The 15,463-nt window shown below is 48.4% G+C and overlaps 2 protein-coding genes and 1 long non-coding RNA gene across 9 annotated transcripts in view; 2 read left to right on the top strand and 1 right to left on the bottom strand.

Annotated features, from left to right (window-relative positions):
- ALLC (allantoicase) overlaps positions 1-10,967 on the top strand; it is a 28,328-nt gene extending 17,361 nt beyond the window's left edge. The window contains exons 8-12 of the mRNA XM_031684729.2: positions 5,031-5,186; positions 5,594-5,667; positions 6,663-6,771; positions 9,815-9,939; positions 10,613-10,967. Of these exons, the coding sequence (XP_031540589.2) occupies positions 5,031-5,186; positions 5,594-5,667; positions 6,663-6,771; positions 9,815-9,939; positions 10,613-10,819 (671 nt within the window). The 3' untranslated portion in view covers positions 10,820-10,967. The remainder of the gene's footprint in view (positions 1-5,030; positions 5,187-5,593; positions 5,668-6,662; positions 6,772-9,814; positions 9,940-10,612) is intronic.
- Positions 1-11,597, bottom strand: part of LOC116283451 (uncharacterized) — a 33,684-nt gene extending 22,087 nt beyond the window's left edge. The window contains exon 1 of the long non-coding RNA XR_012059251.1: positions 11,393-11,597. This is a non-coding gene — a long non-coding RNA (uncharacterized lncRNA). The remainder of the gene's footprint in view (positions 1-11,392) is intronic.
- Positions 11,598-11,758: 161 nt separating this feature from the next.
- The window catches only part of DCDC2C (doublecortin domain containing 2C), a 75,326-nt gene continuing 71,621 nt past the window's right edge, over positions 11,759-15,463 (top strand). For all 7 annotated transcript variants that reach the window (XR_012059250.1, XR_012059249.1, XM_072938257.1 and 4 more), the window contains exon 1: positions 11,759-12,046. Coding sequence is in view for 5 of the 7 variants with exons in the window: in XM_072938257.1 (XP_072794358.1) it covers positions 11,760-12,046 (287 nt within the window). In the remaining 2 variants the exon portion in view is untranslated. The remainder of the gene's footprint in view (positions 12,047-15,463) is intronic.

The following is a 15,463-nucleotide window of genomic DNA, read 5'->3' as shown; positions in this document are numbered from 1 at the left end:
TTTGCTGTCCATTACTGAAAGTGGAGTATTGAACTCTCCAATGATCGTTGTTGATTTGTCTATTTTTCCTTTCATTTCTGTCAGTTTTTCCTTGATGATTTCGGTGCTGTGTTATTAGGTGCAAATATATTTATAATTGTGTTTTCCTGATGGATTGACACTGTTATCATCGTAAAATGTCCCTCCTCATCCCTAGTGATGTATTTGTTTTAAAGTTAATTTTGTCTGCCATCAGCAAAGCCACTCTAGCTTGTGGTGGTTGCTGTTTGCATGGTATGATTTTTCCATTTCCATTTAAGGTTTGTTATATTCACCTTCCTATTTGTCATTTCTGGCTTTATTCATTTTCTCCTGTGGGTTTAAGCTACCATATGTAGTCATTTTCTTTGGCCCAATCAGCTGTGCTCCCAGCGACCTCCTTTGTAATGTCACTGGTGAATATATTAAACATAGATTATATTTCCATATATCAAAAGCCCAGTACACGGTATATACATATTAGTTTATACTTTGCTTTTCTTCTTTTTCACTTAACAGAAGAAGGGGCAGGAAATATGCGTTTCCACTGTCTCTTATGATAATTACACAGTCACCTTTACAGGTGCTCTTTGTTTTCTCATGTTCAGCCGCTGGCTGCATCACTTCAGTGGAGTCTGTTTCAGCCTCACGGTGTGAAGCTTCTGGTGCCGCCCCTTGCGGGGCACAGCCCTGGGTTTGCCCTGAGACGGCAGCTGTGGCAGAGCGCTCTTTGACTGTCCCCTTCCCTGACCACATCCACAGTTAGCTCCACTAATTGCCATCTGATTGCTCTATGTTTTCAACAATGCCCTGGGCATAAATTGCTCCACATACCAATCCAATTAAATCTGGGCTTCTTCAGAGTGGCAGCATTTGAGGTCAGTGTTTGAAGTCTGTCCTGATCCCACAAGGGCTTCTTTGAGCTCCTTCCCTGTTCTTTCTAGCCGACTGTCTGGCTTACAGTTTGTGCTGCGGTGTTAAGTTTACAGACGTCCCTAACGAGTCGACCAGTCTCAGTGTCTTCTTATAGCTTTCCCCCACAACTTCCATTGCTTCTGGGAGCGCCCTTAGGCTTGAACGGCTCCATTCTCTGTTGCACGTGAAGCCCATTTACTGGGAAGACACCTGCAGCGCTCTGTTCCACGACCCACTTCTCCTGGACCTCTGAGCCCTGGCTCTGGAGCTGGGGGCGGCGACAGTGGTGCCTTTCTGGGTGATGGCCCTGCTTTAGGAGCTGGGTGCTCAGTGGAGGGGGCAGCAGCCTCAGCTCTTCTTGGCTTGTCTGCCTTGTGAGCTGAGACACTGTGATCATGGCTCCGGCATCTCAGGGGGGCTGTGTGCAGGGTAGAGACCCCATCTCCCGAGTGGGGGCTGGGTGACAGGAAGGCGCCCCCTCTTCTCAGCCGCACTCACCTGGGACTCAGCCTCCCGGCCGACAGGTGGGGCAGCATGAGAAACGCTGACGTCCCAGCCCCCCTGGGAAGAAAGCCCAGGACTGAGAGCGGGGTGGGGGCAGCCCTGCGCTCCTGGCTGCACCCTCACTGAGTGGGGCGAGGGGGCGCAGGTGCCTGCTTCAGATACCACAGACTCTCCCTGGCCTTGCTGAGCTGCGGTAGATTTTTTGAATCAATGTGGCTTCGTTTGCCGTGTGCCTTAGGACTATTTCCACAGGCTTTTCCAGTGGTTGTTTTTTTCCTTCCTAATCATCACCAGCCTGGTTGGGGAGGGTCAGCACAGCTTCACATGCCTTCATGCTGGAAGTGGATCTCCTGACCCCCCTACTTTATTTACAAATTTTTAAAAGACAACTTCATTGTAGTATAATCTCAGTACAGTAAATTGCACGTATTTCAGATGTACAATTTGGTGAATTTTGATAGATGTAGACACCCATGAAACCATCACCACCATCAAGATAGCTCACATTGCCATCACTCTCCAACAGGTGCAAATTTTGAACTCCCAATTTATCCCTTGCCACCCCTTTACTCCCTGGTAACTCCAAGTTTGTTCTTTATGTCTGTGAGTCTGTTCTGTTTTGTAAATAAGTTCACTTGTGTCTTTTTTTTTTTTTAAGATTCCATGTATAAATGGTATCATATGTTATTTTTCTTTCTCTTTCTGGCTTACTTTACTTAGAATGATGATCTCCAGGTCCATACATGTTGCTGCAATGGCATTATTTTATTCTCTTTTTTATTGCTGAGTAATATTCAATTGTATAAATATACCATAACTTTTTAATCCAGTCATCTGTCAATGGACATTTAGGTTGTCTCCATGTCTTGGCTACTGTAAATAGTGCTGCTATGAACACTGGGGTGCATGTATCTTTCTGAATTATATTTTTCTCCAGATATATGCCCAGGAGTGGGATTGCTGGATCATATGCTAAGTTTATTTTTGGTTTTTTAGGGAACCTCCATACTGTCTTCCATGGTGGCTGAACCAATTTGCATTCCCACCAGCAGTGTAGGAGGGTTCCTTTCTCTCCACAGCCTCCCCAGCATTTATCGTTTGTGGACTTTTTAATGATGGCCGTTCTGACTGGTGTGAGGTGATACCTCCTTGTAGTTTTGATTTGCATTTCTCTAGCGTTTAGCAATGTTGAGCATCTTTTCATGCGCTTGTTGGCCAGCTGGATGCCTTCTTTGGAGAGATGTCTATTTAGGTCTTCTGCCCACTTTTTGGTTGAGTTGCTTGTTTTATTGATATTAAGCTGTATGAGCTGTTTGTATATTTTGGAAATTAGTCCCTTGTCACTGACCCTCACTTTAGATGAAGCAGGTTTTTGGTTATCATGTTTTAAAGAAAGACACCGACATGTAGAGATCTGAACCCGGTCAGTGACAGTGATTGCGCATTGAAACCATCTGCTCTAAAACCAGTGAAAGCAACTGAATGGGCAAAGCCAATAAGAGAGATTTAGGACTTTTCCCATTTGTTATTTCAACAAAACTTAGTAGCTGCCTCGATCAAGGGCCTGAGCACTGGCTGTATAGTCACTTCCCAGGTGATGAGCAGGGCAGAGCTAACAGAATGTAAGCTGCCTGAAGACAGGGGTCACGTCTGGGTTGTCACCTGCTCACGCCCAGCACCCAGCCTGGCCTGGGGAACGGAGCAGATGCTCAGTAAGCATCCGTTGTTAGACTGACTTGATGGAGTCCTTGCCCTTGTGAAGTGAATGACCCAGGTGGGGAGGGGTGGTGCACAAGCAAGCAAAATACTGCAAAAACAGTGACAGGTGTTATAACAAAAGTACTCAGGCAGTGCTCTAAGACTTTTCTATTTGGCAATTTCTGGGCTATTGACACAGCAACTTCACGTGTTCAACCCAGTTTATTCAGAACTTAGGAGGTGAGAGCAGGTCTGAAAAAGTGGCAGGTGGGGGCCCTGCTTTGTGGATGGAATCGTGCGGTTTCCTGCACACATGAAAGCTGGTCTGTGACCGGCCAGCCTCGAGGGAAGGGGAGGGGCGGGCAGGGTGTGCATGCCGACTTCTCCCCGCCTCCGGCTGCGTCTTCAGCTACTCTGCGAAGGCTCCGCCTGGATGCAAGATTGAAGGGCAAAGGACGCAGTAGGAGAACCCGACAGGACACTGGGGGGGGGGGTGTTGCTTTACTTATTTATTTATTTTATTTTTTATGTTTTAAAAAGTAAAAAAAATTTTTTTCTTTTTTTCCCCTAGGGGTAAGTAATTAGATTTATTTATAGATTATTATTATCACTATTTTTAGAGGAGGTGCTGGGATTGAACCCAGGCCCGCATGCGTGCTAAGCATGCGCTCTACCACGTGAGCTACGCCCTCCTCCGGGGTCGCTTTACTGAGGCTCTCTCAAAGTATCCAGAGGCGTTTCTAATACTCCGTGACAGTTTTGATTAAAAGTGAGGCTGGATATTAGTTCTGCAAAGAAGAGAAGAATTTTATTTCTTCTTAATGTAAAATCAGCACTACGGTAACAGACACGCAAAGTCCGTGAGCTGGAGCTGTGTTTTCCTGCTCTGCCTCCTGCTGGCCCACTCCCGCCAGCACAGTATCTTGGGTTCTCTGCCAACACAGTCTGGTTTAATTTGCTGTATGTATCAAGCCTTCCACTGTTCTACTGAAATTTTTTCAGATCCACTCAGTATTACTGTATTTTTCATATACAAATAGATAAGGCTTGGTTTCAGTAGAATACTCTGATGAACGCTTTTGAGCATCTACATAAAAAAAGCTTGGCTTCTGCCTTCTAGGAAGTGATACTTAAACAGATAAAACATTCACTTTATAGGATTAGATAATGTGAACTGATCTTGGTAGCTGTTCTCTGCCCTGCAGACCTGATCTCAGGCTGCTGTGGGTCTCAGCAGTGATTTGATTTTGTGAATATATCTTCAGTAATCTCAACTGCATTGCAAGGCAATGTGTTGTAAAAATAAGAACGTAAGGCTCTTGTATGAGTTGGTGTGGGACTTAGCAATGCTGAGTTCTGGCACCAAGAGCATGTCTGTGGTGAATTTCCCAGCTGTATTTTGGCTTTCCTGGAGTTATTAATTCAACTAAAACTGTGAGCACCAACTACGTGCCACACAGAAGCGAACAAGATAGGCAGCTCTTCTGGCCTTCAGAGATTTTACATTCTGGTTTTGGGAGACTGACGTTTTCTGGGACTTAAAGAAAGAACAAGACAGTTTCAGACTGTGACTTGCACAATGGAGTAAGTAAGCAGAAGTAGATGATAAATGTAACCTGGGCAATCAGACAGGGGCCAGGTGGGGTGGGAAGGAGAGGGCTTCAAAGAGAGAGGGAAGGCCTTCCTGAGGCCACAACACTGAAGCTGAGACCTAAGAACGACCAGTAGTCTTTTAGGAGAGCTGGAAAAGCCGTCCCAGGACAAGGGGATGGCAAGTGCAAAGGCCCTGGGGCAGCAGGCTTGGTGAGCAGGCAGGCGTGGAGAGCTCTGCAGTTTACGACCTGCAAACAGCCTGTTTTCCAAGTAGGAATAACTGAGGCACTTTTTCTTTTCAGATGGTGGAATTGCACGTCTTAGGGTATACGGTACTGGACAGAAAGACTGGACCGCGAGTGACCCCACAGAGCCGTCTGACCTCGTGACCATTGCTTACGGGGGTGCCTGCGTAGGATTCAGCAATGCACATTTTGGGCACCCAAACAACATAATAGGTGAGTGCTCTAGGAGCTGGCTTTTATTTGGGACATCTGGGCACTGCTTTAAACGCCCCGATATGGCATGAATTACTTCTGAGGGAGGAGCCATCTCAAAGCACGAGGGTGGATGAGGCCAACCCTCCACACACAGGATTTAATGCCTTTACGGCCTGAAGTAAATCAACAGCAATCTTCCTTCCTAATTTTGGCTTAAGCAGTTGTGATAGAAGGAGAAGTAAAATTCACTAACCCTCTGGTTGTAGGTGAATTTACTGAAGCATTAGCTTCCGTGGAGGTAATTTATGTAGCAGTGCTCGGGTGCCGGCGGGCTGGCGCTGAACCACACCAGTGCACTCATTCTCGCATTTCAATAAAATGGGATGACTGTGTGGTAGCCTGTTAAACTGTGTTGTTTTTGGCAGGAGTGGGCCAGGCCAAGTCCATGGCCGACGGCTGGGAGACCGCCCGGAGGCTGGACAGGCCGCCCGTCCTGGAGGTGAGGTGGGAAAACACTGCGGCTTAACGTTTCCTGAAAAGTGAAGAGTGTTTGTTTTTTACTTTGATGTCAAGGAAGTTCTTACTTTAGAAACCCCTTCAGCGGTTTTCTTACTGCTTATTTTCCACATTTTCCAGGCTTCCTACTGTGTCATCGTAAGAGCAGGGCCGGGCTAGGTGTAAAGGCCCGGAGGCCAGGCTGGTTGTTGGCGGCTATGCTATCACATGGCTGGAATTACCCCTCTGTTTCTTCAAATAAAGCAACAAGAATATCTACAGTTTAATGATATAAAACCCATGAATAAATGTATTGGTTGATCTGGAGGAAAAAACCGCCATTTCATCATTTTTAATATCTGGGTGTCCCTGGATGAGACTTACGTGAACTTGGGACGGGGAACTCTAAGCAGGGGCTCAGCTGTTTACTCTGGCCAGGAACTAACTTGAGACGAGGAAGTAAACAAGGAAAGAGAAGACCTTTCAATTTGTGTATCTCACCCCACTGCAGACATAGTCAGAAATACCCCTTTCTTGGGCTAGTCTGCATGTCACCCAGAGCTTCCGGCTGTAAATGAGCAAACTGCTTGCTGGAAACTAGTGTTTGGAGGCAGATCATATGTTGGTATAGATTTGACCAAAACATACCTACTTTGAAAGGTCAAAACAGACTGACCAGAGGAGCTATGGGCTGGGTTAGAGAAAGATCCTTTTGGGTACAGGATCCTACCTAAACTTACAACTGACGTAGAAAAATGCGATCAGAAATTTAGAAACCTTTACAAAGTGTCAGATAAAAACATGTGAGTTGGCAAGAGGCATTTACAGAGTGATGCAAAGAGGCACTTTACAGGAGAAGCAGTTTACCAATCAGGTCATAAGAAACACTCTTTCATGTAAGAAGAGACAAGCACATGCCAACATTTTCACCTGCTGGTTTTAGGACTGATGTCTTGAAACCAAGCTGGCTTACGTGGTTCTTTTTCTTTCTGAATCCAGAGTGATGAGAATGGCGTCCTTCTGGTGCCGGGTTGTGAGTGGGCAGTTTTCCGACTGGCCCATCCTGGAGTAATAACTCAAGTTGAAATCGATACGAAACATTTCAAAGGTAAATGTGACACCACTGTAATCGGTGTGCTGGTTACAAAGAAACTGAGCTGCAGCAGGGGTGGGGTTGGGACCGCGGGCTGTGGACCTGGCTTTCCACTCGCCAGCTGTGCAGTTTCAAGCACGTTACTTTACCTCTTTCCGTTCTGTCTCCCTCTTTGTGAAAACATCAGAGTTGGACTAATGACCACACAAGTTCTGTGAGCGTCTATGATGCTGTGAGGCTGTTACCACAGGGGCCCTGAGCTCCGTTTGGGAAAAGCCTATGAAATAGTCTCTGATTAGAAAGAACTGGACGGGGGTATCTTCTCATGGGGAAGGGGATCCCAAGCAGACTGGTGGCCATTTCTTCTCCAGGCTGGACTTTGAGGGCAGTGATCTACACATTTTTAAAATTGTGCACTTCCATTAGTAAAAAAAAAATATATTTGGACAAGTACCCTCGATATTCCATATTTACTTTCTTATGAATAGATACGTGTGCCATTATATTGAGAAAGTTCAAAGGAGGTTTCTAAGCTTTCACAGTTGTTAGGTGAAATTTTGATAAGCACTGGATCGTGTGTCTCCTGATTGCTGGGCCGTCTTTGAATAAATACGGCAGTTTATAGCCGTATATCGGACGCCTGATTTTTAAGTGTCTTACGAGTCATTATGACCTCAGTTATGAACTGTTTCATCAAGGCGCAGTGTATGTTTAAGGGGCAGGTCGTCATCAGTGGTAGTGGATGTAAATCACTTCAAGAAGTCTTGACGATGGAGACTTCCACCTGGAAGACAGTGTTTTGGATCTGATCAGCGGGTCACTGTTTTCACGGCTCAGTACAGCTGATGACCTTGCACCCTGAAGGTCAGGAGAAACGTCAGCCCTGCTATTTGCTTGTTGTTCTTGGATGCTTGCATCTCTAGCAGTATCTTTTTTTTCAAATTGAGTTATAGTCAGTTCACAATGTTGTGTCCATTTCCAGCACAGAGCACAGCTTTTCAGTTCTACATGAACTGAACGTATATTCATTGTCACACTTTTTTTTGCTGTGAGCTACCACAGGACCTTGTATACATTTCCCTGTGCTGTACAGTATAATCTCGTTTATCTATTCCACTTATGCCTGTCAGTATCTACAAATTTTGAAGTCCCAGTCTGTCCCTTCCCACCCCTGCCCCCTTGGCAACCACAAGTTTGTATTCTATGTCTATGAGTCTTTTTCTGTTTTGTATTTATGTTCATTTGTCTTTTTCTTTCTTTCTTTTTTTTTAGATTCCACTTATGAGTTATCTCATGTGGTATTTTTCTTTCTCTTTCTGACTTACTTCACTTAGAATGACATTCTCCAGGGACATCCATGTTGCTGCAAATGGCATTATGTTGTTGGTTTTTATGGCTGAATAGTATTCCATTGTATAAATATACCACACCTTCTTTATCCAGTCATCTGTTGATGGACATTTAGGCTGTTTCCTGTCTTGGCTATTGTAAATAGTGCTGCTATGAACATTGGGGTGCAGGTGTCATTTTAAAGTAGGGTTCCTTCTGGATATATGCCCAGGAGAGGGATTCCTGGGTCACACGGTAAGTCTATTGCTAGTCTTTTGGGGAATCTCCATACTGTTTTCCACAGTGGCTGCACCAAACTGCATTCCCACCAGCAGTGTAAGAGGGTTCCCTTTTCTCCACAGCCTCTCCAACATTTGTCATTTGTGGACTTTTGAATGACGGACATACTGACTGGTGTGAGGTGATACCTCATTGTAGTTTTGATCTGCATTTCTCTGATAATCAGTGATACTGAGCATTTTTTCATGTGCCTATTGATCATTTGTATTTCTTCCTTGAAGAATTGCTTGTTTAGGTCTTCTGCCCATTTTTGGATTGGGCTGTTTGCTTTTTTCTTAAGTTGTATGAACTGCTTATATACTCTGGAGATCAAGCCTTTATCAGTTCCATCTTTTGCAAAAATTTTCTCCCATTCCATAGGTTGTCATTTTGTTTTGTTTTCTAGCAGTATCCTTAAACCACGGTTCCCTACAGATAGTTTAAAACCACTTGTTTATTTTTGTGAGGGCTGGTTCGGTCAACACCAGGTAAATCCCTGTAACCAGGGACCCTGAATTGCAATATGGAATATGCCATGGCTATACTGTTGGTGGCCCTTAGGTCTCTCCATCACCACGTGATGACAGTCATGGGGATGAGGGAATGTGCCAGTATCCTGTTATGATGTCAAATATGCCTGGCTTGCTATACACACACACTCACATGTGTGCATGTGTGACAGAAACAGACACAGTCATCCTGACGCTCTCTTCCTGCGTCCTTTGGGTTTCCATGGCACCCCAGGAGCGTGCTCCCCCACCTTGGAGACCAGTGTTCAACGAGCATCCCCCTCTGCCACACTTCTTGACCAGGAGCTCCTCCTCTGTTGATCTTCAAGTCTTGGGGACCCCTATAGAAGTCCTCCCCACAAAGAGTGGGGGAGCCTCCACCAAACTCGTCTCAGCCCACTGGGCCCATGATGCCGGTGAAATTCCAAAGACAGAAGAGACAACTCCGGACCATACATTTTCACCAAAAGAGCACTTAGAAACCCTCAAATACAGGGTGTGTGGTGTACTCTGTGATTCCACAATCCTATTCTATTCTGTGATGCCAAAAGGAAGGTATTTTCCAGCTTCATAATGATTTCAGATGAACCACAGAGAAGGAGGCGAGTCGTGAAATGTGCAATCTAGGAAGTTTAGCAGATACGCTCAGCTTTCTAAGTAAAATGCCACACACTCAAACTCACATGCACCAGCCCATGGACGTTTGTCAGGCCTTCCTGGTTCCTCTGAAGAGCACACACTCATTGGTTTCACGAGGCGGTCCCACTCTGCCACACACCCAGTACTTTCCTCCTCTCATGTACTTCATTCTTTTGCTTTTGTTTTGAAAGAACCTTGATTTGTTCTGTGTTGGGTTTTTGATCCAGGATGATGGTCTATAAACCAAACTGCTCTAAGTGCAGACGGAGTGGAGAAAGTCACTGTTGATCCTGTTCCACTAGGCAATTCTCCCGACAGCTGTAAGCTGGACGGCTGCATCCTGACGACCCAGGAGGAAGAAGACATGGTCAGGCAGAACTGGGATCTCCCGGGCCACAAGTGGAAACCCCTGCTTCCAGTCACAAAGGTTAGCGTGGCATCCTACCCACCTGGGGAGCCAGGCAGGCCACGTTACTCAGAGCACATTTCAACTCCAAAACTTCTGCTCAGTTTAACAGTAGAACAAATGAGCTTTAAAAAACCGTATCTGAGCATTTATATAATGAAAGGACAGGCTGTGTTCTCACACCTTGGCACATATAACAATCAAATATTGTTTTAAACTATCAAGTGCAAAGGATACATACAGGAAAAGTGCTTCTCCAGTATATTACCTTTTTAGGAAGGACAGCTAGATATGCAAAGCTCCAAGGGTGTGCCCACCTGTGGGAGGGACACTGAGACATCCCAGAAGTGCCTTCTTTGATCAAATAGGAGGGAAGAGGTCATTTTCCGGTCAGAGATGGGGTGAGGGCTGCTCCTTTGTAACGGCGGGTGATGGCCTCCGGGAGACACCCACATGCCCTCTTTTGCTTTCTCATCAGTTTGTCCACTTAATTAACTATTAAAACCAGCCAGCGTCATGTCAGTCTCATTCGGGAATCCATTCCCTATTAACAGATCTCTGCGGTAAGCCAAATGATCATCACTCAATAGTCATTTTCACTGTTTAAGGCCCCTAAGTCCAAGTCGATGGGTTGTGCTGGGCAAGTCAGCCCTTCTGGCTATTACAGGGGCCTCTCCGGCTGCCTCTCTTCCAGCTGAACCCGGACGAGACCCACCTGTTGGACAGCCTCATGCCGGAGCTGCAGGATGTCATCACCCATGTGAGGTTCACCATCACCCCGGATGGGGGCGTGAGCCGCCTGCGGCTCAGGGGCTTCCCCAGCTCCATCTGCCTCCTCCGGCCGCGGGAGAAACCCGCGATGAGGTTCTCGGTTAAGGCGGGCTTCAGGTCCAACCTGTAGCCCACACCGAACCGTGGTGGCTCCACGACGCTCAGTCCTGCTCTCCGAGTGTTTTCAACACCCAACCCCTAGAAGTTCCTAGCAACTAACCTTGTGACGATCAACAGAATTCCTGGTGATTTAATAAAGTGATCACTTTCACACCCTAGTACCTGTGTGTAGTGTTGCTGTGAAGGGCGTAGTGGTTCAAAAATTGGCTGTGGCTGTCAACGGTAGGTGGCCTCTTAAGGATTACTCTGTTTTTGTTTTTTAACAGTACAATATATTGGTATTTAGAGTATGTAAAATTTATAGGTATAGATATTCTGAAGCTTCAGAGGTATTTCAGCAGGTAATACATAGACCATTATCTTTAAAAGTTTGTTGAAGCCCATCAGAGCCCCTGGAAAAATGTATTTCTAGCCATTATTGTCCCAGCTCAAGAGGACTGGTCATGTTTACCTAGCATAGGGGATGCCTTTCCCAAGGACGTACAGCCTCTTACACTGCGCTTCCCCCACACGAAGGTGCATGCTGAATGCTAAACCTTTGTGATACCTCGCGCTACCGGTGCCCGGCACCCTAGCTTCTCACATGCTCTGGATGGTTCCTGACGATTTCCTCCCTGACGCAGTTCTGATTGTCAGGATGGTCTCGATGCCCCTTTGCCCCAACCCATCCGCAACCTCTCTGCGCAGGAGGGTGGGTGTGTGGTGGGAGGGGCGAGGTGGGTGCCTGGTGGATCCCGGGCCCCTCCCACTCCTCCCTCCTTGGCAGGAGCCGGGCTCTCTTCCCCTCCCGGAGCTCTTCCCGGCTCTCTGACGCTGCCTCGCCTGCCGCCGGCCGCGCCTCTCCGGGCGGCGGTCACAATGGCCGGGCGGCGTCAGCGCGGGCGGCGCGGGGGGCGGCGGCGGCCCCGCGGCTGGAGCGCACGCGCGGCGGCCGGGCCGGGAGCGGCGCCATGGGCTCGCGCGCGCCGCACGTGCTGGTGGACACCACGCCCGCCAAGACCATCGTGGTGTACCGCAACGGGGACCAGTTCTACGTGGGCCGCAAGTTCGTGCTGTCGCGCCGCCGCGTGGCCACCTTCGCGGGGCTGCTGGACCAGCTGAACGAGCAGGTGGCCGTGCCGTTCGGCGTGCGGCGCCTGTTCACACCGACGCGCGGGCGCCCGGTGCGCGAGCTGGACGCGCTGCAGGCCGGCGGCAAGTACGTGGCGGCCGGGCGCGAGGCCTTCAAGAAGCTCGAGTAAGTGCGGCCCCGCGCGTGCTCTGCCCCCGCCAAGCGCCCGTCCTGTCCCCACGGGGCCGGAACTGCGCCCGGGTTCCCCCTCCCCGGCCCCTGCCCTGTGGCCGGTCCTGCCCAAGCGGGGCCAGGAGACAGACTCCGGCTCTGTCCCCGCCTGGCGGCCCGTCCTGTCCCCACGGGGCCGGAACTGCGCCCTGGGGTCCCTTCCCCCCCAGCCCACGCGGCCCGTTCTGCCTGAGTGGGGCGGGGGCACAGACTCCATCCGGCTCTGCCTCCGCCTGGCGGCCCCTCCTGTCCCCATGGCCCGGGGGACCGACCCTGGCTCTGCCCCCGCGGAGCGCCACCTTCTTGTGCAGATTTTCTCCACGGGGCCTCCGCGCCACCTTCTTGTGCAGATTTTCTCCACGGGGCCTCCTCGGGCGCATGCGCCCTGCCGGCCACAGTCCCCGCCCGCTTTGTCGGGAGGGCAGGCCAGCTCCGATCACCGGACTCGTCAGTGTGGGGAGAGGGTTAGAAAGGGGATGGGGAGAGGGGGCGGAGATGTGGCAATTAAAATAGTGCGCCCAGGGTAGGCCTCTTTGTAAAGGTGAGCTCTGCGCGGAGGTCTGCAGCACGAGAGTTGGCCACACGACGTTGGCAGGCAGGACTCAACTGGGTCCCGGCTGGTTCAGACTGGTGTTCCGGGCACCTGGGCTCGCATCCTTCCATGAGCGCAGGTACTGAGGTGTGTGGTCGGCCCAGTTCACCGCTCTCTGTCCTGCTAGACTAGGAGTCTGCAGAGGACAGGAGTCCTGCCTGTGAGCAGGGACACCCCGGCCGGGTGTCTGCTAAGATCAGGACAGCAGACGGGGAGGGGGTCGCTTGTCCTGGGGACGCAGGCCTGTGTATCAACGCCAGGGCCACTCTGAAAGCCGTAGTGGAAACTGGCCATGTTCACTTGTACCAGAGGGCCCCCACCCAAATTGTCAGTTTAATTCTTTCCCGTGTATCCTGGGACTGGTATGGCAATCCTTTTGAGATCTTGCTGCATATAGGGTTCTTTGGCACTGTTCTGATTGTGGTCTTTCTTTTTCCCAGAGAGACCACAGTCTTTTGTGCGCTTATAATCCTTATAATTTCTTCTAAACTCTCTTGGTAACTGTCATTAGACAAGTGTATTTGCAACCCAAACCTATCTTGCAGTTCTTAGCAAAAGCTATTGTGCCCTTCTTCCTATAGGGAGCCCCCCGGGGGGTGCTGCAGAGGCTGAGGGGGCTTCACAGTGTATGTTTGGGAGAGATAAGAGCCACACAGAAGTAGCCACAAAAGACAAAGTGGCAGCTATTGTGAGGGAAGCACAGGTTTGATGCTGCCTGGGTGCAGGGCCTCGGAAAAGGCTTCCTCTACGAAAGGGAAGGGAGAAGACTGTTTCTGAATCCTCCGTGAATTCCCGAGCCGCCTGGGCTTCACTCATTGCTTGTGTCTGCCTTTGAAGGATATTATTACCATTTCTTACACTGTTGTTGACTTCATTTCTTTTATCGTGAAAAGAATATATATACAGGATATATACGGAAGAGTGTATGCAACTCCATGCGTAAGGAATAGTAACAAAGCAGGCCTCTGTGGATTAGCTGCATTTTAAAACCCTCCTACCTCCACCCCCATCCTTTCCCTATAGGTAAGCACCGTTTTAGCTTTTTAAAAGAGTATTTTATTTTATTTTGTTTTTTTGTGGGAGAGGGTAATTAGGCTTATTAATTATATTTAAATGGAGGGACTGGGGATTGAACCCAGGACCTCGTGCCTACTGAGCATGCACTCCACCACTGAGCTATGCCCTCCCCCCTATTTTGGCTTTTGTAATAATCATCTTTTCATAGTCATCTATCCCTGAAGGGTAGGGTTTTTTCAGTGTTTCACATACTTTATGTAAATGCTATTATATTGCATACATTTTTCTGTTACTTGCTTTTTCATACAATAATATGCTTCTGAGACTTACCCACGTTAATAGCATGTAGCTAATAGGTCATTCGCTTTTCACTGTTACGTATTATTTCACTGACTGAAGTACCAGTTTATTTATCCAGTCTGTTGATGGGTAACTTGGGTCGTTGTAAATGTCGTGCTAAGATCAGCAACGCTGCTGTAAACACGCTCCTGCGTGTCTCCTGGTGCACAGGGCAAGACCATCTCTAGGGGAGCGTGTCAGTTATCCATGTCTGCGTGTCCTGTTAGTGCAAGCTTACTGGCATAAAATGACCTGTATTATCTCCCAGTTTCTGTGATCAGGAATTCAGGAGCAGCCGAGTGTTTCTGGCTCAGAGGCGCTCATGAGTTTGCAAGCAGGATGCTGGCCGCCGGCGTGAAGGCCTGACTGGGCGGTGCTCGCAGCCTCCCTCCCAGGCGCATGGCGGGAAGCCCTGTCTGGGACCGGAGCCTCTCCGCGGTGACTCTCAGCGGGCTTCCCAGCCTGAGTGATCCAGGCTGAGGCCACGGCGGCTGGTGCTCTCAGGCTGTCTTCTCCCTCCTTCTGCTTGGTTATCTTTATGGGCTGGCCATTACTTTTAAAAGTTATTTTCAGAATAATTGGAGGCCTAGGATGATAATATCTTTTGCCAAAGTAGATTTTTGTGACCTTCAGCCACGTACCCGTCACCCCAGTTCACGATCAACTTGGTACAGCTTCAGAGTGTGAGATGGTTCAGGCCAGACGGCTGGGAGCCGGGACACTCCCTCCTTCTCAGGGGCAGCGCAGGGGGTCCCTGTTCACAGAGGGCGGCTCGCTGTAGCCGCGGCGGCGGTGGGCTTTGCCTGCTGGCCGCAAAGGCTGTCAGAACCGCGGTTCACTCTCTGAGTTTTCTGTGCCCAGCAGCAACTACCTCTGGGCCACAGGGGCCCCGGGCGTCAGGCTCATGTCTTCGGATTTCCCTTCTTACCTGCAGTGCGGTAGTTCCTCACCATCTTGTCGGATGTCTTGTGTTTCAACGACAGCTCTCTTAGTTTGTCCAGTTTTATCAGTTTTTAGTGGAAGGGTTGATCGGCGTTACTTAGTCCGTGGTTCCCAGAGTGGCAATCTTCTTTTTAAAAAATTTTAAAATTACTTATTTAATTTTTAAATTTTTTTGTTTGTTTTTTTTGGGGGGAAGGTAATTAGGTTTATTTATTTATATATTTATTTATTTATTAATTTTTTTTTTTGTTTTTTGGGGGGAGGGAATTAAAGTTTATTTACTTACTAATTTATCTAACAGAGGTACTGGGGATCGAACCCATGCATGCTAAGCACGTCGTCTACTGCTGACTGAGCTCTGCCCTCCCCGCAGAAGCCTTTTTACCTTTGTTCTCCACGTACGTTTCTGCTGTGATTCTGTGGATGATGGCGCCCTTCCACCCATGACAGGTGTTTTTTCATTGTCTTCTAACTTAGTGGTT

This window comes from Vicugna pacos, chromosome 15, assembly GCF_048564905.1.
Source record: "Vicugna pacos chromosome 15, VicPac4, whole genome shotgun sequence".
Classification (NCBI taxonomy): Eukaryota; Metazoa; Chordata; class Mammalia; order Artiodactyla; family Camelidae; genus Vicugna; species Vicugna pacos.
The sequence above is the reverse complement of the archived record's forward strand: the minus strand, read 5'-3'. Positions and strand labels throughout refer to the sequence as shown.